The sequence below is a fragment of the Mesocricetus auratus genome, unplaced genomic scaffold (genome assembly GCF_017639785.1).
Source record: "Mesocricetus auratus isolate SY011 unplaced genomic scaffold, BCM_Maur_2.0 Super-Scaffold_100001, whole genome shotgun sequence".
Lineage (NCBI taxonomy): Eukaryota > Metazoa > Chordata > Mammalia > Rodentia > Cricetidae > Mesocricetus > Mesocricetus auratus.
In genome coordinates this window covers 1076551-1102962 of record NW_024429187.1, presented here as the reverse complement: position 1 = coordinate 1102962, position 26412 = coordinate 1076551, and the positions used below count along the sequence as shown (strand labels likewise).

The window sequence follows — 26412 nt, the reverse complement described above, 5'->3', positions numbered from 1 at the left end:
TTCATAGCATTAATTGCTTACATAAAGAAGCTAGAGAAAGCTCTAGGACAAAAAGAGGCAATATCACTCAGGAGGAGTTGATGCCAAGAAATAATTAATTGAGAACTGAAATTAATAAAATAGGAAGAAAGAGGACAACACAAAGAATCAATGAAACAAAGATTTGGTTGTTTGAGAAAATAAACAAGATAGACAATTCTTATCTAAACTACCCAAAAGGCTGAGAAAGAATAGACAAATTAACAAAATCAGAAACAAGAAGGGCAACATAACAATAGACACTGGGAAAATCCAGAGATTCATTAGGTCACACTTTGAAAACCTATACTCCACAAAATTGGAAAATTTAAAAGAAAGACAATTTTCTAGATAGGTACCCCACACAAAATTAAATAAAGAAGAGATAAACAATTTAGAAATACCTATACCAAACCAAGATACACAACTGTTGCCCACATACAGAGAGGTCCTATTTTGGTCCCATGCAGGCTCTCCAGCTGTAGGTTTAAAGTTCATGCATTCACACAAGCATGGGTCCGCTTTCTCTGTATTTCTCCATCATGGATCTTGGCCAAGCCCCCTTGCTCATATAATCTTTCCTCCATCTCTTCAAATGGAGCTTGGTCTGGTGCTTAGCTATGGATCTCTGCATCTGCTTCCATTAGTTACTGGAGGAAGGTTCTATGATGACAGGGACCCCAGTCTGACAGTTGAGGAACCAGCATAGGACAAAACGAGGCCCCCCTGAATGTGGGTGTCAGTTAGGAGGCCTGGTCAATCTATGGGGTCTCTGGCAGGGGGACCAGTATTTATCTCTAGTGACCAAATGGACTTTGGGAGCCCATTCCCCATGGAGGGATACTCTCTCAACCTAAAACATGGGGGAGGGACTAGGCCTTGCTGCAAATGATGTGACAGACTTTGATGATCCCCCATGGATGGCCTCAGCCTCCCTGGGGAGTGCATACCGGGTTTGTTGGAAGGCATGGCAGGATGGGAGGGAGCACACACTGGGATTGGTATGTAAAATAAGATTGTTTCAAATTTAAATAAAATTTTATTTAAAAAATAAAAATTGGATGGGAGATACTAGAAAAGAAGGAGCCAGTTGGAGGATAGATCTGGCACTAGTGAGATCTTCAAATCTACAAGAATTACACCAACTGGCATTGAGGGTACCTTAAATGCCCTCCCATGATAATAAGAATGATGACTACCTTATATGCCATCCTAGAACTCTCATCCAATGGCTGATGGAGGCAGAGGCAGACACCCACAGCTGTGAACCGAATTGAACTCCTTGAACCCAGTTGCAAAGAAGAGTGATGACCAAAGGAATCAAGATCAGGCTGGCAAACCCACAGAGGCAGCTGACCTAAACAAGGGGAACACATGGACCCCGGCCTGATGACTGAGGGGCCAGCATGGGACTGATCCAGACACCCTCCCACCGAACCTGGGTGACAGAAAGGAGGCGTTGGCAATCTGTGGGACCTGGGAGAGTGGAGTAGTATTTATTCCAGGCATACAGAAGGACTCTGGGAACCCATACCACATGGAGGGATGCTCTCTCAGCCTGGACACATGAGGAAGAACCTAGGCCCTTCCCAGGATGATGTGACAAGACCCTGAAAATCCCTCATGGAGGCCCTTGCCCTCTCTGGGGAGAAGGGGGAGGGGTGGAGTGGGGATGATTGGCTTGGAGGACTGGGAGGTGGGGAAGGAAGGGAGGGAGAGGGAACTTAAAGAGACATTTGTAAAAGGCTAAATAAAAATATATGGAAAAGAAGAAGGAAGAACAGAAACTACTACAACAACAACAAAAAAATCTGGGTTCCATTTGGTTGTTTTAAGATACCTAGATTGTGTTCTTCATTATATCATCCCTCAGATACTAACAAGTTACACACACACACACACACACACACACACAAAACCCAGATATTTAACCATTAAACAAAAGGCAAAAATATATTAAAAGACAAAAGATTCTGAAATAACAGACATAGGATGTCTAAATTAGGTTAAGTCTATTAATAATCAACTAAATCTTCAGAAATCTTCAGACCCAGACCATCTCTTGATAATCAAATATTTAAAAAATAAAATATGAAATGTGCCAAAAGTGAAACTTTCAAAAATTATTTTTAAAATTTTCCACATAAACATCTTTGTCATCAGTGTTTTATTAAAAATATTAATTAAACAAATCTTGCAAAGCATCAACCAACATGCATTATATAAGGAGGAAATTCCTGTAAGGAAAGACCAAGGTAAAGTGGTTACTGATTTGAAACCAATCACATATATTTTTAATTAATTAATTAACATGCCAACTGCAGTTTTCCCTCTCTATTCTCCCTCCATTCCACCCTTAACCTCCATTATCTATCTAAATATATATGTGTATGACCTTGAAAACATACTTAATATGACTATGTTTAACTATTATAGATTACTATTAATTTGTATTTCCTAATTATACCTTGCATTTTAAAATGAACTGTATAAACACAATACCACAAACATGAGTAGAAACATACCTACCGTACAAAAAAATTAACTTTAAATCCAAAATTAACCTTAAAATCCAAAAAATGTAAAAAATTAGACTAATGATTATTTTTTTGATTAAAGTTGATTCAATAATCTAACCTTTAATCTCATTCATATATCCATCTCCCCTTTTTCTTTCAGAAAAAGACCTTTGAATTCAACATTTTGTTTATCTTTTTTCTGACTATGTCGAAAAACAACTTATAACCAACCCCACTCTACAATGACAAACACTAATAATCCGTTGAGTAGCCAAAATCTGTCCATACTCCATCTCCTGGGAATGTAGGTATTGTTCTCTATACTACTTCCTGATGTCTGTGGGCAATGGTATCTTTAGGAGAACCTTGAAAATATCAGGATAATTGTCAGCTTTTAACTAGAGTAATTTGTGAGGTTGGATGCTTCTGCCAACAACCTTGAAGTTGTTCTGGATGCTGAACTACCTTGATCATCCATTTTTATTAATACTTGGTCTCCTTGCTCTGAAAATACATAAATTTCTAAAGATAACATTCATATCTGCATTACTGCAAGTATAGACTGTGTACTGTACACAAATCATCCAAAGCTGATTTTTTTTATTTTATATTTGAGCAGGTAAAATATACATCATGTGCCTTATAGTTCTTCGGGCTTATTTCTTTATTCTTCCATCCAGGATTATCAGGGAGGTTTTCCTCAATCAAAGCTAATCCATCATCTCTTGGAATGAATATATAGTCTATCATTTCCTGTGGAAATAAAAGCATAGTCTGTGCCCCAAAGTAACATATCTCCTAACTTTGATTTTGAAGTCACGACAGTTTATCAAATATATAGATTGGTTTCATCCAGCAGGTTTCATAATCCAGTGTGTTTTATCAGCTGTCATGACTTCATTAGCAATCAGAAAATTTACAGACAATAGAGTAACACACAGAATGCAGACTGTGTATTCTTTATGTGACTTACTTTACTTTTTATTACTCTATTCCTTTTTTAAGGACTTTAGTATTTATAATTTAGTTTTTAATCTATGATGGCCTCTACCCTTTCTCTTTTCTCTCCCAAGCCTATATATATATTTAAACATATTGTAACCCATTTAGGGGGTTTTATTTTTCATCTGGATCTGTCTTTTGTAATGAGCAATCTTCCAGCAGCCTGGTCCCAGAGCAGCATCAACCCCAAATAACACACAGAGAATCTGTTAGTTACAATGCTGTAAGCCAATATCCAGGGCTTCTCATTGGCTAATTCTGTCTTAAGTATTAACCATAATAACTTATGTATATATGTACATATATATATATATATAGACATGTATATATGTGTGTGTGTGTGTGTGTGTGTGTGCACGCGTGTGTGTGTATAAGGTTTTATCTTACTGAGGACACCAGCCTCATGCATCCTCTCTTCCTGGGATCACATGGCGACTTTCCACTCTTGACTACATTTCCCAGAATCCTGCACGACTCCTAGTCCCAACTATTTTGCTTCCCTATTGGCCAACAGTGCTGTATTTACCAACCAATAAGACAAACATATACACAGAAGGACTTCCCCCACAACATCTTTATTGTTTTTGATCAAATTAGACAAATCTTAAACTTGTACATCAGCTGCCACTAGTGTAGCTTAGCTTAGTATGTGGTGGTAGTTCATGTTGGCTGACTGCTCACTCCTCCTACAGGCATCTCGTAGGAGATGCATCTCCTTACTGTAACCAACACAAGAGACATGAGTAGGAAATCAAGTGTGGCTCTGGTTTTTGTGTTCTTAGAGTCTTTTTAAGTTTTCTTGAGACTTATGTGACTATAAGTGCTAGATGTTTGGGTACCTGTCCCAAATAACCATGAGTCTTACTATTAATTATAAATGCCCAGTCAATTGGTCAGGCTTATTACTGAGTATCTCTCACAACTTAAATTAATCAATTTCTATTAATCTATGTGCTGCCCAAAGACTTGTGGCATTTACTTCTCTGGCCTGTTATGCTTCCTCTGCCCCTGGCAGGCTACTCCTCTAACTTCCATGACTCTGCCCTTCTTCCTCCCAGCATTCTCTTAGTCTGGTATTCCCACCTAACCTTCTCCTACCCAGCTATAAGACAGTCATCTTTTTAACAGTCAATGAGAGTAAAATGTATTCATAGTGTGAAAAAGATTGTTCCACCATATCAAATTTCTCTAAAATGTTAAATTTTCTATATTGAATGGTATATTTCAGAACATTTAGACAAGACAATAGGAAAATATTATAACATATATATCTATCAAAGGCTTTGCATCCAAATTATCTACACAAAAATATCTTACAATGTTACAACTAGAAGACAGATAATTTCAATAATAGCTGGCCAAATATAGGCAGATATTTCACAAAGAAAAATATATGCTGACCAATAAGTACTTGAAAAGATGGTTGGTATCATTTAGATCTTAGAGAAACAAGAATTCTCCAATTCACCACAATGGTAAAAATCCTAATTATTGATAGTATCAAGTGTTGTCAGAGACCAGAGGCAAAGGGAACACTCCCATGTTTCAGAGAAAATAAGATGATGCAAGCCATGTGAAATACGCTAGATCCTTGTTAAATGAAACTTCACTTAGCATGGGGATTTTGTTATGAAAGTTCTAAATTTTTACTTAAAAAGTAAAATGTACCTTCATAAAATGAGTTACATTTACATGACAACTTTATTCATAATTGTTAAAACTTAGAAGAATACCATGTGTTCACAAGTGAAAGATGAAATATGGTTATTTGTGTAATATGAATGTGCTTTTTAGTAAGAAGTTTGAACAACTGATCTATGGAAAAAGCATGAGTGATCTAAAATAGTGATGATGATGATATATAATAATAATGATAATAATCAGAGAAAATGGAGCCAAATGCAAATCTGTGCATTGTATATGGACTTGGGACTAGGCCACACAAACTTACAGTACATAAGAGCATGTTTCTGCTTGCCTGTTGCCAGGTGGGGTTCTTGAGGAACAGAACAGAACTTTTGGGAGATACTTACTAGCCTTGTTGGGGTTTGATGGCTTTCTTAGTTAGGTTTTCTATTGCTATGATGAGACACTATGACCAAAACAACTTGGGGAGGAAAGGAACTATTTTGTTTACATTTCTACATCACAGTCCTTCACTGCAGGAGGTCAGGAAGATGCAGGCAGAAGCTGATTCATAGGCCATGGAGCAGTGCATCTTTCTGGGAGCTCCTCATGGCTTGCTCAGACTGCTTCCTTACAGGAACCAGGACCACAAGCCCACAGACGGTAATATGCATACTGGTCTGGGCTTTCACACATCAATAACGAATGCCCTATAATCTTGCCTATAGCCAGAACTTATGTATACACTTTCTCAATTGAGGGTCCCAATTTTCAGATGACTCTAGCTTGTGTCATGTTGACACAAAACTCTTCTCAATGGTGTACATATTTGTTAAAATGTGCATATTTCTAATGATTTACAGTGGGAACATTATATTACACACACACATACTCCAACACCAGTATTTTACCATTTTAATGTTGAAAAAAACATAAGTCAGTAACCATTTCAGGACTAAAGAACATTACAAATGAAATCATTGCATGGTCCTAACCATAGGAAAATATCAACAGTGATATAATTCAGAAAATGACAAATATGAATATGGATTATAGATTAGAACATACTACTATATCAATACTACATTTCTTGAGTTTCATTTATCTCAGTATGATGTTGTGAAAGAAATTGCTTCTCTTTAGAAAGTATTTATTCAGAGTTTATTAATATTATTATCACTATCATGATTATTAGGTTTCATGAAGCAGAATCTCTATAGCAGTTGATGGCCAAAAATTTAACTATGTAGGTTACACAGCCATCAAACTCATGCATATATACAATTATAAGACTGAGACACCATATCCATCTTAAATTAGTATCTATGGGGTTTCAACTTATCATCAAACAGATCAAAGAAGTGGGGTTAGAACATTTGGACTACAGAAGGTTACATGGGATCATTGAGCTAGTTTGGCAACTTCATCAAGTCTGAAATTATATTTTACAGAAAATAAATGCTTTTTAAAGATAAATACTTTTACCTGCAAAAATATCAAATGCTAAACAACCAATTAAGAAAGAAAGAGAAATAGTTATTTATGCTGTCAAAGTCATAGAAATGATTTGTCCTAGTAATGATGAGATATGTGTACTATTATCAGGGTTTGTGTTTGGTTCTGTGCCTCATTCATAAAAGTGTTTCCTCAGGGCTAGGAGCAAAGGGCTCTGTTCTCCAGACACAGCTGTTCTGTGTACTTGCAAGGAAGTTGGCTTCCAATCTATTAAGTCAGATTTCAGAAGAATATCTTCCCTTTCCAGCTCCTCACTCAACTTGCACAGCCAACTCAGACCTGTGAATAAAATATTCAGTTGTTAACTCATTACAAATCATCACAGGAAACAAAACACAGATCTCCATTTTTACCTTCCTGCACATCTTTACCTTACAATACACACTGAACCAGGGAATTTCTCCACTCTCTTTTCACATATGCAGCCATGGGTTTTACCACAGTCCTCATCATGTACACCTTTTGAATTGAGAAATGCACAGTCTCCTGTATCGTGTACTGATTTCAGCCATGTCAAATCACTATAAAACAAAAAATATAATGGGCAGTTATTTACATCTGAATGTAGACCATGATTTTTAACAAAATCTATTGACCAAAAATTACAGAATGTAGAATTAAAAATAGGAGTATCATTAAGAGTTTTTCATTTTCTCTCAAGTCATAAAAAATGGCCTTGGGCCAACAACATGACTCACCAAATAGAGGCCTCTGTCACCAAACCTGACAACATGATTTCAGACCTCAGATGCCACACAATGAAAAGATAAAAATGCCTCCTTCAACTACCATCTAACTACACATGTTCTGTGTGACATTTGCACACAAATGCAGGGGAGAGCTCTTGGACCCCAGACTGACAGCTGGGAGGCCAGCATGGGACTGATCCAGACCCCCGAATGTGAGAGTCAGTGAGGAGGCCTGGGCAACCTATGGGGCCCTGAGCAGTGGATCAGTGTTTATCCCTGGCACACAAACAGATTTCGTGTGTCCATAACACAAAGAGGGATGCTCTCTCAGCCTGGACTCTTAGGGGAGTGCCTGGACCCTACCCTGAGTGAAATGACAGACTCTAGATATCCCATATGTGGAAGGAATTGACAAAAGTGTGGGAGGCTGGGGAGAATGGCGGGGGGGGTGTGGAAGGAGGGGAGGGAGAGGGAACTGAAATTGACATGTAAAACAAGCTATTTAAAATTAAAATAATTTTAAAAAAGAAAAAAATGTACATACATTCAAACAGGAATAAAAAGTGAAATGAAGATGCAAAATAGAAATGGTCTCTTGATTACAGCTCAATCCCTTGTCTGTTGCACACTGTTAGTTTTTTATCCTCAAGTAACATACAGTTCAGTATCACTAGGTTATAAGTTTGAACAATTTTTCCCTATGATACTTTTTGCAATAACTACAGATAAAAAGATAACAAATGTGTGTCACATAGGGCAGGGTCTCCTATTCTTGTGTTTTAAAAAGAAAGCTGAGAGTTGGAATACAGTCACAGACAAGAGTTTGTGACTACTGCTTTGGTTGTTTTCCTCTTTGTTCCCGCTCCTGAGAGTTAATTAGTCTTGACTGAAACATGGTGATTGTTTGACTTCCCTGACAGAGCCAGCAGTTATAGAAAGCTCAAACCAAACTCTAAAGGCTGTGCTAAATAAACAGAAAGGGATAATAAAGATACCCAAAAATAGACTGCATAATGCTTTATTAACTTTGAATTTTCTAAATGCTAATGGGAAAGGAATCACAGCTGCAGAGAGACATTGAATAATAGAAAAAACTGCAGAATTAAATTAGCCAGTATACTTTAAAGATGTGTTGACCTTAGAATGGAAACCAGGAAATATGTTGTTGGAGAAGGGCTTTTGCTTTTGCTTCCACATGAGAAGAAAAGCTATGCGTACAATCAAAATTGTTAAAGATTTGATTTGAGCAAAAAAGATATCTTTTTATTTTTTGGGAGAAACCCCTTAATTAGAAGAGATGATAGTTCATCAAGCCTCATGGCCATTTAATCTAAAGTAACCTATAAAACTAACAAGTGTTTTTCATTTGATCAGATATAATTTGCCAAAAGATAATCTCACCAAAATAAGGGTTGGAGAATTGTTTTGTTTTTGTCTTTTCAGGAGAATAAAGGTATCCAGATAAGGAGTTGGAAGACTACTGGGAAAATGAGACATCTGAAGAAAAAGGACAAATCATCCAAAAATAATGTACCAAGAAAAAGAGTAAATTGACTGATTGGTATATCACATTTACAACAGGGTAAAATTTCATAAATCTTCCCAAATATTTGTTTCCATTCTTCTCTACAAACATGTAATACAAATGGTAATTTTGTAGTCCCATTCCAATTAAAGATTAAAACTGGCTTTGGAGATGGAGTGTGGCTCTCTCCTTCTAAACTCAAACATATTTGTTAAAGTAAAATCCAAAATCCCTTTCTTATGTCAGAAGATACACCTGATATAAGAAGAAAAGCAAGTATTTTGTTTCCTCTTTAACAGCTTTTTCCTGCCGTCTTCTTCTTCTTCTTCTTCTTCTTCTTCTTCTTCTTCTTCTTCTTCTTCTTCTTCTTCTTCTTCTTCTTCTTCTTCTTCTTCTTCTTCTCCTCCTCCTCTTCCTCCTCCTTCTTCTCCTCTTCCTCCTCCTCCTTGTTCTTGTTCTTGTTCTTCTTTGTTTTTTTTAAGACAAAGTTTCTGTGTGTAACTTTGGGGCCATTCCTGCAACTTGCTCTATAGGTGAGGCTGGCCGTGAACTCACAGAGATCTGCCTCCTGAGTTCAGGGATTGAAGGCATGCACCACCACAGCCCAGAAACAACTTTTGTTAATGAATAAATATTTTCCCAAAATTTATAAGATTAGTATATGTTAGTATATATTAATCTTATAAATTTTAATGGTCATATAGAATACTAATTAATTCTACAAAAAGGCTTAATTCACCATCCTGTACATGATTTCAGGTTTGAATCTCCATGCCTAACAATGACCTGTGAAGTCCCCAAAAGGATGATAGGACCCCACAATGATAATACCACTAAGCTGAAAAACAACAACTAAAGATCATCTTTGACCTACAATATGCTCAGAACAATTTTGAGGTGGCTAGCTGAGATGATCTAGCTTCACAAAGTACTCTAGTTAAGACTTGAGACAAGACCTCCAATTTCCCATTATGCAGAAACTGGACAACTGGATGACAAATGATACAGCTACCTCACCAAGGACTTGACATTAACTCAATTTTTTTCTTTTCAGGATCCCTTAACGATGTTGCTTCCCCAAGACAGCAGGATACAAATTTAACAGCATGATGTCCATATTCCCAAGAGGTGGGATATTTGGTTTTTTGATCTTTCATTGGATTATGGATATTTATCATTGTTTAGGGGGATTTGCCACAAGTTGTTAGTGCTACTGATCAGGAAAAAGGCTAAACAAGGGGGATTAGATTCAAGGTTCTTTTTGAAAAGAAAAAATGGGTATATATATATATATATAGATATAGATATAGATATGATAAAAGGTAGGTAGATTATTATATCTAATCTGAAAAGAAAAAAGGGAGGATATAGATATAAGATAAAAATAGATTACTGAATGTACTTTTAAAGGCAACCTCTGGTTTTAAATATTTTATATTGGATTGGATTTTTGTATATTGTTTTCAAATTTTATATGTTGAAACAAATTTGAGATGAATGTTGTTAAAACATACTGTACATGTTTCTAATATTGTTCAGGGTATTGAACCTATACAGCTCATTTAACAACGAAATGCAAATTTCTAGTTCTTGAAAGTTATTATTACCAACTATATAGGACAATAAAGAAATACATTTGGTAATTTGTCACCTATTGTAATCAAACTTGTAGTCACATTAGGTTTGTTTTCAAGATCAAAAAGAAATATATTTTAGATAGACAAGTCTTCTTCAAACACTTCAGACATCTACAGAATATAGCATTTAAGACATAATATATATAACATAGGTTTTTTATTGCAATGGGACAAGTCTGCTCCTGGCAGCACCAATCTACTTCAGAGAAAATGATGGGCATCAAAGAAACTTCACATGGAATTTACTTTCTTTGTGGCAAAAGTGCCCTTGCCTTGACTTCTGACAATATGCTATCCCTATTGGACAAGCAGTCAAAAGAGAGTGACTGACAAACCTTGCCAAGACAAAGCAGGACAATACATCAAAAATCCTGCTTCATAAAAAGCCTGTCAAATATTGGAGGCCTTTAGGCCAAAGAGGGATTCCACAGGCTGCTGGAGAACCTTGGGGGACTGTCCATGCAGCTAGCTGTTTCTGTTATTTCACACATTTTCTGTGGAAGTTCATTGCTTGCATTTCCTGCTTACTCCGTAGATAGTATTTCATTCTCCAGCCTCTGAGGGAGTTGAATATTAGATAGTAATAGTTTTCCTTGTTTACCAGACTCAGAAAAGAAACTCACTGAAAAGGTGTAAAGTGCAAAAGGTTGAGAGACATTAAAAGATAATTTTATAATACAAATTAGAATAAAAAGTGAATTAGGTACATCTGTGTGGACTCATCAATATAGACAGATAATGGAATATTTTCTCTATGTAACATAAATTAGAATAAAAAGTGAATTAGGTACAACCTTGTGGACACTCCAAGAGGGGGTAGATATGGAATGCTTTCTTTGAATTTGTCAATTGCAAATGTACAATGTGCAATTGTTGTTGTATTATTGGCTGTATATTGTGTGCTGTTATTGTAATTATTATATATAGTTTTTCTTATATTAGTTATAAACTCCTTTTTTATTTTAGACAAAAATGTGAAATGTGGTGATATTTTGTTTATATTCTAGCAAATGAAGTTTGCATGAAGATCAGAGTGCAAAACTAGCCACACTAGCTAGCCATAGAGACCAGGCAGTGGTGGCACACATCTTAAATCTAAGTAGACATACTAGTTAGTCACAGAAACTGGGCAGTGGTGGTGTTTGCCTTTAATCCTAGCACTAGAGAGGAATATAAGACAGAAGTAGGCAGGAGCTAAGTCACTCTGAAGAGACGCTGACATCAGGATCACCTGCTTTGATCTCAACCTTGGTAGAGGTAAGAACAGTCTAGTGACTTGGCTGCTGTTTTCTGATCTTTAGCTTTATCCTAACATCTGCCTCTTGATTTTTATTATTTGTGCTACAGTCATGTATAAGACCATAGAGAGACAGAGATGAACTTGAGACACTAGGATTATCTTCTAGCACATGTAAAATACAAATGGTTGATATCTTTCAAGAGAAAAACAGCAGGAAAAGTCACACATGCCTTTAATCTCAACACTTTCAAGATGGAGCCTGGCTGAATAAATCCCTATGTCAAAACAATAAAAATTAAAATGAATCCTAATTGATACAAATGGTAACTGAAAAACACAACTAGATAACAAAATTATTTAAGCATGATATTCCTAGGGAGAAATTTCAATATTTAGTATTTCTAACAACATTAACCATCAGGAAGAATGATAAATATGAATAGGAAAGTAGAGGGTATTCTGAGAACTAAAAGATCAAATGTGGATGAGTACTGCAGGTTACGGAACCAGAGAGGATAAAGTGTGGACTGACCTATGGGAAGAATGTATGAAAAGATCTTATGGAAATTCACTAGATAGTAAGCTCACAGTTGTGCAACAGAGAACAGTTTCCGCAGTGATTTGCAGTTGTTGTTTTGTAGTTGTTGTTGTTTGTTGGTTTATTTTTAGTATTTTTCTTTTATTGGTATTTTGTTTAATTTGATTTTTCACTTTTTGTTTTGTTTTTGTTTGGGGACATAGTGAGTTTAGAAAACACGAAGTTAGATGTGTAGGGAGGTGGGGAGGATCACAGAGGATTTATTGGTGGAAAGCCTGATTAAAATATATTCTTTGGAAAAATATAATTAAAACTCCACGTGTGTTATTTATTTGTTAGGTGGGTAGAGGGCCACCCCAAACAGTAAAGAGCCCAAAAGAGTAAAACAATCAACAATAGATGGTCTTTCAAGACAGGGTTTCTCCGTGCAACTCTGGTTGTCCTGGAACTCACTCAGCATACCAAGCTGACCTTGAACTCAGAGAACCCACTGCCTCTGCCTACCATGTCCTGGGATTAAAAGCATGTGTGACTACAAGTCACATACATTTTCAATATATTTCCAGAAAAAGAAACATTATTAATAAAGAACATCAATGAACAGTTTTCTAGCACCTCAGAAATGAACATAAACGTTAGGTTTTTTACAACACCTTGAAATGGAAAGTAGATATATACATTAATGTATATAAACATTTCTTCTATTTATAAATAGTTATATAAATAACTACAGAAACAAGTTAAGTGAATGTCTGAAATACTCATACTCAATATGTTTACCAGGATGTTCCATTGACTTTATGTTTGTGTGTGTGTGTGTGTGTGTGTGTGTGTGTGTGTGTGCCTTGTGCAAATGAGAATACACCATCCTGAGCTGTGTTCAGTATTCCATCATTAGCAGTCAACTTCTAGACCATTTCTCTTCCCTGCCTACACTTGCTGAGACACTTCCCTGCGCATCTTGTCCTTACCTCTGAAATCCACAGAAACTGAGGAGAGCCTTGTGAAATGAGAGAAAAACCTTTGCACACCACCCTCCCACCTCCTAAACCAGTGTGAGAGTGTGGGGGTTCAGGAAACTCACAGTTTAGATGGGCCATCGTCAATCCATTCCCATTCTTTTTCCTTCCTATCATATGACAATCCAATCCAGTAACTCTTTGGATGAAGTTGGGACTTAAGGAATATCTGTAAAGGAAATGACACATCTTATAATAGTTCTGTTTGGTGAGAAAAAAATGACCAGAATAATTCCCAGCTATTACCGTGTTAATTCTCTGCTGTCCTGTCCCTCTGCCCCTCAGTCCCTCAATGTTCATTTTCTAAAGTGGTTTCTCACTAGTAGCTCATTTATGTCAAAACCAATGTCAGTTTCATAAGTTATTTAATATGAAAACTTCAAGTGTCCAGTGATGCTCAATTCATTAAATTATCTTAACTGTATTTCTTAGACAAAGTCTCAGTGTATATGCAAGGCTAATCTTTAACTCACAATCTTCCTGCATCAGGTTCCCAAGCATATACTACACATTAGCTCATTAAATACTTTCTGACATTTTATAAAATTATTCAAATAATTTCTCCAAAAACATGACATAAGCATGTGGGAATTGTTCATCATAAATGGTCCCCTGGCTTCAAAGTAAATTCATTAAGATGAAAATTCCTACGTGAAAATCTGTGAATGTAAGTTCCATTCTCCAGAGAGGACGCCATGATGTAGTTCAGACCCAAAATGACAGAACTTCATTAAGACAGCATTTTGTGCATCCAACATGTAACATCCAAGTGGCATGATATCTCATTAAATATCAGACTATACAGAATACAGGCTTAAATTTAATTATAATTACTGTATAAACATTAAAAATTATTTTGTCCTGTAAGTTTGCATGAATTTTTCTTGCATTACAGGAAAACTACCAACAACCAACCCCTGAAAGAAACACCTGCCTAGGCTCAAATTTCATTTTCCAGTTGTTAGCGAGGGAATCTAAGAATAAAGAAGCATATAAGAGTCTATGGTACCAGCTCATCATCATCCTCTATCTTCAAAAGGGATAAGCTGCAGTCCCTGCAGGTCTGTTTACATCCATGCCAGCGTTTATTATCCATGATGAAATAATAACATTTTTTGCCACAGCAAAACCAGTGTCCTTCAACATGTTTGCCTACAACAGAAAAGGGAATGGTGAAAATTCTTGTTTCCTGGTACTTTGTTATCAGAAAAATATATTATTAAGCCCATATAATCGCATGGCTCTTAGAAATTGAGATTCTAGAATGCTGAAAGACCCCATGGTCTATGCAGCATTGTTTATCACAATAGAGATAATGAAAACAACTCTAGTGTTCTTTCCTGGTGAAAAAGTAGAGAAAATGTAGCAATACACACAGTGGAAGGCTACTTAGCCTTTAAAGGGAAGTAGCCTTGGTAGTCATGTTTTATGAATGTAACCCTAGCACTCCCCAGAGTAAGTCAGGAGGATCACCACCAGTGTGAGGCCATCCTTGGCTGAGTAGTGAAATCCAGGACATGTTGGGCTATACAGTGAGTTCCAAGTCAGCCTAGGCTGCAGAATGAAGCCATATCTGACATCCAAACATGCTAAACGGAGAGCCTGTCCAATGTGACCAAATGTGCAGTAAGAGTCATTTCCCAAGGTACTCCTGCCTGCTGCTCACTTAGTGTCAGGATACATTTGTTAGGAGACTCATTACTAAAGAGGCAGCAGGGTCTTTTCAATCTTTTGTCTTCGTTTGAAGTATTCAAGAAAATCCCTCAGAGATGCATGAGTGAATTGGATAGTATGCAAAGTGAAACAAGCCAGGCCCAGGACCATACTTTGATTCCGCTCAGAAGAGGTTTCTAACACAGCCCAGTTTTACAAAGCAAAGGGTTGTAAATTACCAAGAGTTGGAAGGAAAGAAAATGAGCACTTCCTGCTCAGAGGCAGTTACACAGATGATGGAATTCTAGGAGGTCTGGAGTAATGCTCAGTACACACAGTGGTCCACATGCTGCTGTACACTTAGAGCTGTGCTGTGGTCTCTCTTAAATTTCTTACCTTAGCAGACACATGAAGACGGTTTTGAAGGTAATGATTTGTTCTTTTGACTGTGGTAATGCCTCCAATGTATGGCCACATGCCCAGATGTTTTAGGTTGAGTACATTTAAATGCATACGATTTGTGTAGCAACATCTCAGTGTAATTATTTAGTTTGGGGAGGTGTTGGGGATGGCCATGGTCTATCAATGAACTTTATGTCCAACCTTTGTTTTTTTGTGAAGATGTATCACAGTGTAGCTCAGGCAAACCTGTAATTTACTAGGCTGCCTAGACTCTCCTTAAATTTGCAACCCTCCTGCCTCAGACTCCTAAATACATGTATTACAGCATTATTCTACCATTGAATAATGACAATTATTTTATTCCAAAATCATAACACAAAAATTATTTCATGAGTCTGGAATGTTCCAAAATTTATTTTTGGAGATTTTTATTTTACTTTTCCTGTTATATACTTTATAAACTGACAGTTTTAAAGATAATATTAGTCCTTGCTGAATGAAGACTGTAAATTCCTACTATCACAGCACAGTGAGATCATATAAATTTTCTTTGTAACGAACTATAGAAATGATCCCTGACACCCCCATGGAGGGCCTCACCCTCTCTGGGGAAATGAGGGGATAATGGGGGGGTTGGGAGGAGGGCAAGGGAGGAGGGGAGGGAAAGGGAGAGGGCCCTGGAACTGACTTGTGAAGCAACCTTGTTTTTTATCTAAATTTAAACTGAAAAATAAATAAATAAATAAATACAAATAAATAAATTCTCTTTGTAACCCATAAACCACGAGCACATATTAAATAAATATTGACAAGCTATGCCAATAAGTCATGGTGCAAAGTAAGAAAGGTACCTTGTAACACTTGACATTTCATCTTTTCTGCATCATCAACAGTGTCAGTAATTGAAATTAATGAGTGTAGGCACCACAAGGAAGCTCCCATGTGCAGTGCAGGAGGGATACCTTCATTAGAGAAAGGCCTACTATTTGAAACCAAGGGAGAAGGAAAACACACACACATTTTTATGATTATATATATATATCCTGAGTGTTTAGCATGAATATTTGATAAAAAGACTCTTACTGGAAATTTCCATTTTCTGTCAGCAACAAATTTGGAGACTTGGATTTGCTCATGTACCAAAACAACCTGAATTCTTATGGGTGCTGACTTGATTTTCCATCCCCTAGGGGCGTTAGGAGCCAGAATGGTCACTGAAATTCCAGAAACTATAAGATTCTCCTAAATCAGACAGGAATATCTGGGATTCCAGGCCCCTACATTAAGTAAGGGAACCCCATCATAACCTGCTAAATGAGCTTCAAAGTTTAGTGAGAAGCAATACAGAATAACGCAATTCTTTTTTCAAGATCTCCATACCTGTGCGCTGTATGCAATCTAAAACAATCTTAGTTTCCCCATAGCATGTCTTCCATTCTCTGTTGACAGAGTTCAGACGATCTTTGAGGGCATCACACTCTGTAGACTTATTATTAAAATTTTGTTCTTTTAAGTAGCTGTCATTTTTAATGCTGTAATATTTTTGGTAGAGGTTGTTTATAATCTTCTCCTGATTATGTTTCTCTTGTCTGTACTGAAAAACTAAAATTAATAGCAGACATATAACACCAAAAATGCTCATAAGTTATAAATATTGAAATTAAAGATAAAAGAGAAAGCCCATGTTGACATATCATTATTTTTATTGTTACTTTGACATTTAGAAAGAAACACTTCAATTAACTCACTATTAAAATGGAAACATGAATTTCTATCTTCAAATTCAGTGTGAAGTATATGATACAGCTGAATAAAATTATGGTGGAAATTACATATCTTCTAATTGCTTCATTTTTAACAGACCAATACTTCCAAATAAATATCTAAATAAAATATTCAGCAAACACTTAACATGCCCTGGAAATCTACAGTAAGAAGCATCAAAAAATAAGGCACAATTCTCAAAGGACCTTATGGAAAGCATGATAGCCGGATATCTAGTTATGTTTTAGCACAGTCTAGGAGTGATTTCCTCCAAAGATGTGAAGCAATCCAATAAGACTGAAGTTTTAACATCTCTGTACACATCTAGTGTTTTTACATAACCATGTCTTTAATGTAGTATGAGGACCAATGAATGTTCACAAAGGATTCACAGTCTCAGAAAGGGTGAGGCCTCTCATGTGCTGGGATCAAAGAGTTCAACTTCCAGCTGCTATGATCAAAGGCACGAGTCTCCCAAGTGTTGGAATTAAAGGTGTGAGCTACCACTGGCCTGTACTGTTTCTCTTTTAGACTTTTCCAATATCCTGTAAACCAGGATGGCCTTGAAGTTCTGATCTTCCTGCTTCCTCCTCCCAAGATCTGGGATTAACAGAGTGTGCCACCACTGCCTGGCCTCTGTGGTTATCTAGTGACTAGCTCTTTGCTTCATCTCCAGGCAAGCTTGATTTGTCAGAACACAAGTGAAATATTACACAACACTAAACTGCAGCCAGGACTACAGAGTGAAACCATCTTTCACATCTATACCCGGAAAGAGAGATCCTGACCTAAGTGGCCAAGTGTTCAATCAGAGTCTCCCAGGTGACTCCTGATTACTGCTCACTTACTGTCAGCACACAGCATCTGTTAGGAGCAGATTCATTTCTGAAGAGAGAGCAGGGCCTTTGCAATGCCCTCCCTTTCTCAGAAGTTTACAAGGCAGTCTGTCAGAGAAGAGTGGATGGATTTGAGGATGCAAAGTGAAACATTCCTAGCCCAGGACCATACGTTATAATTCCACTCAGATGAGGTTTCTATCAGAGCCCAGGTCTAAGAAGCAGAGACCTGTAAGATCCCAGTGGCTGGGGGTGGGGAGGGGGTGGAGAACAAGCACTGAGGCAGTTATAAGAAGGATGCACAATACTATATCTACATTAATGCACAGTGCCCAAAGTGTCCATAATCAACTGTGCACTCAGTTGTGCTGAGATCTATGTTAAATGCTCTTTTCTTAAGAGAAATAAGAGACATATGAGGAAGCTTTCGAAGGTGATAGTTTGTTCTGGTGCTTGAGGTGATGCCTTCAAGGGCATACCCACATCCCCAAGTATGACAAGATTAATGCATTAAAATGCTTACAGTTTGTATAGCAATAACAATTCAATACGATTATCTGGTGAAGTGCCACCATCTATTAACAAACTGTCTCTGACTTTGTTCTGTGAAGTCATAGCACTGCATAGCTCAAGTTGGCTTGGAATTTGCTGGACTGCCTAGACTGTCTTCAAACTTACAATATTCCTGCCTTGGCCTTCTAATCAGGAGCATTACAAAATGATGATAAATTAGATATGAAAATTATTTTATTCTAAAATCATAACATAAAATATTTTTGATGAATCTGGAATGTTTCAAAGATTATTTTGGTGTGTTTTTCTTTCACATATTTTAATATACCAGTTTTAAAGATATTATTAGTTCTTGAATAATGAAGATTGTCAACCCCTACCCTGAGTTGGTATCATATGCTAAAGCTCTTTATAAACTCTAAATCCTGAACAGGTGTCCATGATAATCGATAAGCTGTCAATTAAAGATAAGCAGTCATAATGCAAGGTACAGTAGTTTTCTCATAACACACACTTTCATCTTTTTACCATTAATAATGGGGTCATTAACATAAGTTCACAATTGTGGGTTCCATGGTAAAGCTCCCATGTGCATTTAGGGAGAACATCTTGGTCACAAACAGGCAACTTATTTGATACCAATAATAAGGAAATACACAGACACTGTTATCTATGACTGCAATCATATAAACACCCTTATTCTATTTTTTCATAAATACTTGGTAAATACACTCTTACTGGAAACTTATGTTCTTCAGGAACAATGTTGGAGACCTGGATTTGCTCATAAATCAAAACAACCTGAATGCTCAGGGCTTTTGTGATTCATCCCCAGGGAACAGTAGGAGTGGGGAAATGGCCACTGGATCTGGAAAGTATAAGAGTCTCCTAGTCCAAACAGGAATTTCTAGGTGTCTGGGAATCCGTATGAGATAAGGAAACCCATACTATTAACCTACAGAGCACCAGCATAATAAGTTGGTAATTAGACTTCAAAGCTTCTGGAGAAGAAACAATACAGAATAAAGCAGTTCTGTATTCAAGATCCCCAGTACCTGTGCACTGTAAACAATCTAAAACAGTTTTCTCACAGCATCTATTCCATTCTCTGTTGAGGGAGTTTATACTCTATTGATTTATTTCTCATTATTTCTTCCATTAAGGAGGCAATACTTTGCATGCTGAGGTACTCCTGGAGATTGTTAAGAGTCTTTTGCAGTTTGTATTTTTCTTGAGTATACTGAAAAACTAAAAGTAGTAACAAATCTAAAATAAAGCCCATGAAAAGTAATTATCAAATTTAATATTAGACAAAAAGGTTTCATGCTGACAACCAACATAACATTACTTTAATTGCTATTTTTACAGTTAAAAAGTAACACTTCAGTTAACTCAATATAAGAATAGAAACATAAATTTGTCACTATTGCAACTTCAGTGTAAAACAGATAAAATAACTAAATAATATTATTATGGAAGCACCATAGGTTCTGATTACTTCAGTTTTTATCCAACACAAAACTAATAAATAAATACTTAAGTAAAATATTCAGGGAGACCTAACACACCATGAACATTTGATCTACAAAACATGAAGTAGTAGCACAGTTAGCAGATGGACTACCCACAGGAGGAGACATAAGAACATGCAAATATGCAGCTGTGCTGGAGCCCTTCCCATCAGTGGTTTTAACTAAGGATGTGATGACATCAATAAAAGATAAAACTGAGGCTCCAGAACTTCTTTCTAACTTTTGTGTACAGATTCAGTCTTTTCACTTAACCCTGCCCTCAATATGACCTGGGGCAAAAATCCATAAAATGGTATAATATGTTCAGTATAGCTATTCCTTATAGAATGTATACGTCAGATCACCTGAGCTCAAAAGCAGAATACCACAAACACATCTATTAACAGAAGGAATATGATCATGAGTTAAGACAGAATAAGACAGTCCAAGGCAGCCCCAGAATCACTGTAATGTACAAGGGTTCAGGGGTCCAGGGAAAACAAAAAAACTTACAAAATAGTGTACAAAGTGTGATATTTGGGGTATAATTAGTGCCTATTGGCACACTATTTATGTATTTGAATTACTCACTGTATACCAGCCACACTGAGATTGCCATCATCAAAAGTAAGCAAAGGACCGCGAGAGGCACTGCAATGAGATGTAAGAGATTAAACACTCCTAAAGACATCAAAATAGGTAAGAGAACCATCACCAGGACCATCCCATGGGGCATTTTATGAAACAAATGGATGAAAACTCTAATGATTTAAGTAAAATTCTGGAATACAGACTCATTCCTACACCTTAGGTTTGGGGAACAGTTCAGAAGAGAGGATGAAAAGATTGTAAAAGACAGAGATTCAGGACATATGCATGAAAAGGAAGCTGCAACCAAGCAATCTCAAGAATATCAAAGACCTCAACATAAATCCAGCCACACTGAACCTCTTAGAAGAGAAAGTGGGTGGTACCCTTGAACGAATTGGAAGTGGAGACAGCTTCCTGAACATAACACCAGTAGCACAGACAGTGAGATCAACAATTATTAAATGGGACCTACTGAAACTGAGAAGTTTCTGTAAGGCAAAGGACACAGTCAGCAAGACAAAAAGGCAGCCCACAGAATGGGAAAAAATATTCACTAATCCCACATCTGACAGAGGGTTGATCTCCAAAATTTACAAAGAACTCAAGAAGCAAGTCTCCAAAACACCAAAGGATCTGATTAAAAAGTGGACTGGAGAACTAAATGGAGAATTTTCAATAGAGGAGTCTAAAGTGGCTGAAAGGCTCTTGAGAAAGTGCTCAACATCCTTAGCCATCCGGGAAATGCAAATCAAAACAACTCTGAGATACCATCTCACTCCTGTCAAAATGGCTAAAATCAAAAACACCAATGACAATTTATGCTGGAGAGGATGTGGTGAAAGGGGGACACTCCTCCATTGCTGGTGGGAGTGCCAACTTGTTCAGCCACTTTGGAAATCAGTATGGAGATTCCTCAGAAAAATGGGAATAAACCTACCACAAGACCCAGCAACTCCACTCTTAGGCATATATCCAAAAGATTCCCATTCATACAACAAAGATGTCTGTTCCACTATGTTCATAGCAGCTTTATTTGTAATAGCCAGAACTTGGAACTAACCTAGATGTCCCTCAACAGAAGAGTAGATAGAGAAAATGTGGTACATTTACACAATGGAGTACTATTCAGCAGAAAAAAACAATGGAATCCTGAGATTCGCAGGCAAATGAATGACACTAGAAGAAACCATCCTGAGTGAGGTAACGCAGTCACAAAAAGAGAAACATAGCATGTAGTCTCTCATATATGGAATTTACACATAGATCTGGGGAATGCCACCCTACAATCCCATGGCCAGAGAGTCTGGGAAACAGAACCTTCATTCAGTGGCTGATGGAAAAAGAGGCAGACTCCCACGGCTAAGCACTGAGCTGAACTCCAGAAAGCCAGTAACAGAGAAGGAAGACTTATGACCAAAGGGATTACGACTGGGCTGGTTTAACCCCCAGAAACAGCTTACCTGACAAGTTTTAACTCTTGAATCCCAGGCATCAGCCTAGGAATCCAGCATGGGACTGATCAAGTCCCCCTGAATGGAAGTGTCAGTGGGGAGGCCTAGGTAATCTATTGAGCCTTGGGCAGTAGATCAGTATTTATCCCGAGTATACAAATGGACTTTGGACTCCCATCCAACAATGTGAGATGAACTCTCACCATGAACTCTTGGGGGAGGGTCTAGGCCCTGCCATAGATGAAATGACAGACTATGGACACCCCCAAGGAGGGCCTCACCTTCCTTGGGGAAATGAGGGGGTATTGGGGGTATTGGGGGAGGGCATGGGAGGAGGGGAGGGAAACGGAGAGGGACCTGGAACTGACATGTGAAGCAGCCTTGTTTCTAGTCTAAATTTAAATTTAAAAATAAATAATAAAAAAAGAAAAATAAAAAAAGAATATCATAGCCTAAGTAAGACATGACCAACCATAAAACCAGAGGACATGTCAGGAAACTGCAGGCAACTGGTAACGGCTGAGAGAGAAAATAAATCTCTCCTAGAAATGAGCCCATAAGTGAATATCTAATACAAAGTGGTCAGCATTAAAACACATGCATGTGAACAATGTCAAATGGAATTACAAATTGTATATATATATACAAACAGACAAACATGTAACTAATAATTAGATGGAAAGTAAATAAGAGAAACTTTACGTCAAAGATGGAAGGATAGGATGTACTGGAAGGGTAACAGAAGGAAGAGGGAACAGGATCTACTAATAATGGATTAAAGATGATCAGTAAATTATATGCATATATAAAAGTCATAATGAAGCCAATTATGTCATGTAATTAATAAATTCTAATAATCTGTAAAAAGAAAAGCTTAAAGTTTTACATTTCTGGATGATATACACCCATTCTGTTTATGCCCTATGTATAGAAGCAGTTCTTTATGAGTAGATAATTTTAGCCCATTCAGCCTTGAACTCTCAGGCTTTCTGATTCAGCAACTGGAATGACAAGCTCAGGCTGTCTCATCCAGGTGCATACAGTTTCAAAGGTTCACCCTACAAAGTACTGAAGGCATAAGCAAGATGCAGGTAGGGAACTCCAGACAGTAATTAGTAACCCACCAAGTACTCGAAACTAAGAACAAAGAGGAAGGAAGTATCAACCAATGGCTTGAGAAACTGGGAGGCAGTATGAATATTATGAACTCTGCAAGGTTTCATCCTTAAAGAGTTTCTAAAAGTCAGCTCTTTTCTTGTTCATCAATTCTGTTTTCCTCGGAAAATAAGATATCTAATCTTGTGCATTGAGGTCTTGGGTTCTAGGGTCCCACCTCTCATTATTACCACACTAATGTAGCTAAAGTGTTCACTTTAGAGTTTATATGTGATAATATTTGAAGGGCAAGGGAAATAGAGAGAAAATAATTTACACTTCCCTTCTGACCTTACTGTTGTTGCTGATAATTAGCACTGAAGTTTGATGAAACACATGGAATACCTTGTTTTAGTAAGAACTTTTTTTTAACACATACATTTAATTTATTTAAGATTGTAGTCATTCTGAAAAGACAGGGTTCTTTTAGACTATAGTTACTCCTTTCTAAAGGAGTATTTTGATAAAAATAACTGAAACTTAATAGTTTCTCCAATTCATAAAAATGTATTCCAGGCAGGCAAAGCGGCTCACACCTATAATCCCAAGAATTGAGATATTGAGCTAGAAAAATTAAGGATTCTAGGCCACCCTTGGCTACACAGCATAGCCAAGACTATTCTTGGCTACTTGAGACCTTGGCTCAAAAAATTGAACAACAACAAAAAATAGCAACAATAACGAATTAATACAAAGCAAAATAAATTATTGTTTTTTCCAGTCTCAAAGATAAGTTTTTAAAAAGATTTCAAATCTTTATTCTTCCCTCCATGGTCCTCTATTACCAGCTGGGAATTAGCAGAAAGGGTAGGACAGTTTTCAATATCTTGTGTGTACAGTGAGTCAGAGGAAAGCATTCACCTTTGTGTCCAACCTCTTGGGGACCTCGAGTCTCCTCAGGAATGGCTGGATTCTGTGCCTCTGAAGAAGACCCAAAAACTCTTGAGTTTGAATAAGTCACCTCCTGATTACTCATCTTGAAAGGAAGTAATGAAGGTTTAAATTAAAAGCATGTCTTGGGATGATATCTAGGTAAAGAAAAAGTTAAAGGTACAAGTTTAGAACATTCTCGAATTTTATGTTTAGGCAGGGTAGAAATTTATTGACTCCTTTAAGCATCTGAATACTGTAAAGAGTGTGGATGGTGACTGGTTTCCAAAAGATGTGAAAAATATTTTTAACTAGTGGTCACATCAAAGATTTTTGGGAGGTATTGGGGAAAAAAAACCTGAATTGCCAAATAAAGGATTGGGTAATAGTAGGGCTTGACAAAACTGGTGATACCCAAGCAACTGACATAATTTATTAGTATTACTAACATATTGGGAATTCAAAACTTGCTTAAAACCAAATCTCTTTGCTTTTAAAGCATTTGTAAAAGTTGTGATACACAAGTAGACATAAAATGATCTTTTTGTCTTTTGACACATTTACAAAGTGTATGCCAGAAACAATATCCAAAGGATTATATGAAAGGAATACTATTGGAAGTTACAATAATAAAAGTTTCCTGAGTAAAAGCCAAAACACCCGTGTTTATAATTGCAAAGGATTCCATGGACGTGAATATTCCACAAAAATCAGTGTAGTGTATAACATTACTTGAGGACTCCATTTAAAAATAAAAAATTTCCACAGTGGTACATGCTTTTTTGTACTAGCACTCAGAGTCACAAGCGGGAGGATCCCTAAGGCCAGAATATCTAAATATCAAATCCCTAAATAGCCACCACAGCAGAGAGGGTGTCTGTCTAAAAAAAATAAAAACAAAAAGAATGATAATTTGTCAGTAGGCAATATAAATACTCATAAATTATTCACTCTTAGGATAGCAATCAATATACAAATTATTAAATTAGAGGTATATATAATTTGCCTTGTTTCTTCCATTAAACAGTATTTTAAGGGGCAACTGAATAAATAGGTAATATTAAAAATATGTGGATGGAATCTATTCTTGTTTAATACTTCTAACACATTTTAATTGATGAAATTTTCTAAACTCATTTACAAGTAACCTACTTCTCTAAAAATAAAATGGTTTCCTATTACAAAATTCTACCAAGCACATAAGAAACTATGTAAGCCACTTGAACTAATTACAAAGTAATTCTACTGATCATTGTTTTTGATTACATAAAATGGATATAATAGTACACCAAGAGAAAATACCTTTCTTGAAGCTTAACGCCAATGTTCACAGGCAGACTTAGTAAAGTTCTAATATGATCAATCGTCTTTCTTATCTATGCCATTGTCATGTATGCCATTTGTAACTGAACAGCATTTCTCTAGAATAAGTATCCTGTGAAAGAGATATCTTCAGAAATCAAAATAACTGTTACCTATTCCCCAAGCAGGTAATAATGCAAATGGAGGGAACCAAAGATGAGGAGCAAGTTGTCCTTTCCAGCTCTGTATTTCTTCAGAAGCTCAAAACTAAAAGCAGAAGTGTCCCTTCTGTATACTTCAGCTGTTAAAGTTTTGCCCCTCCTCTTAACCAAAGTGAAAAGAGGAAATTGTATTTTGAGAGCTGAAAGATAGGAAGCATGAGTTATGCATTCCAACATTTGAAATGATTCCCACTTCATATGAAGCAGAATCATGTTTGTAATCAGTATTTGGTGACTGAAAGGATTAAAGGAAAATACATTTAGAGAATACACTGCCAATATCTTCGGCTAAAATGTAATGTAACTATAAAAAGATTGGTTAGAAGAGATGGCTGAAACAGTTCTATATAAATAACAGGTTATAAAGAATAAATGGGATGACTAAATTCCTCAGTTCCAAATTTTAATAATTTTCAGGAATTTTTCCTTACATTACTATTTCAAAGGAAATATTACTCTTTTATTGCACTGTATTTATTGAAAGTAAATGTGTATTAGAAATGCCATAAGACGATCATATTTCCATTGTGGTATTCTTGGTGTGTTCTGAGCTACTTTTTAATCTACGCATAATATTTAAAATGAAAGTTGATATCTTTTTGCATCAGGTGATTTCATTTCTTTTATTTCAGTGTGACTGGGCAATCAAACCCGGGGTTTTATGCATGCCTCCAAGTGCTGTACCATGAGCTACATGCACACTCCTTAAGTATTCGTTTATTTGTTTGGTTGCTTAGTTTGGCTTCTTGGTTATTTTTCAGACAGGGTCAAGTTCTATAACTAATAATGGCCTGAAAGTCTAGATTCAAACTCAC

General features: G+C 36.7%; 1 protein-coding gene across 1 annotated transcript; it reads right to left on the bottom strand.

Annotated features, from left to right (window-relative positions):
- Positions 1 to 6065: 6065 nt before the first annotated feature.
- Positions 6066 to 25635, bottom strand: LOC101826855 (killer cell lectin-like receptor 2). The gene is made up of 8 exons (XM_021223626.2): positions 25550 to 25635; positions 24066 to 24232; positions 20599 to 20658; positions 16764 to 16985; positions 14338 to 14480; positions 13394 to 13497; positions 7052 to 7201; positions 6066 to 6959 (listed from the first exon to the last, which is right to left on the bottom strand). The coding sequence occupies exons 2-8, from the start codon at positions 24178 to 24180 to the stop codon at positions 6932 to 6934; spliced, it is 822 nt and encodes a 273-aa protein (XP_021079285.1). The 5' UTR covers positions 24181 to 24232; positions 25550 to 25635; the 3' UTR covers positions 6066 to 6931.
- Between the last annotated feature and the right edge of the window lie 777 nt (positions 25636 to 26412).

Coding starts and splice junctions, on each gene's coding strand:
- LOC101826855 (XM_021223626.2), bottom strand. CDS start 24,180: ATGAGTAATCAGGAGGTGACTTATTCAAACTCAAGAGTTTTTGGGTCT. Junction 16,986..20,598: donor CTCAGTGTGGCTGGTATACA/GTGAGTAATTCA, acceptor TATTAATTTTAG/TTTTTCAGTACAGACAAGAG. Junction 13,498..14,337: donor TAGAGGATGATGATGAGCTG/GTACCATAGACT, acceptor TTTCCTTTACAG/ATATTCCTTAAGTCCCAACT.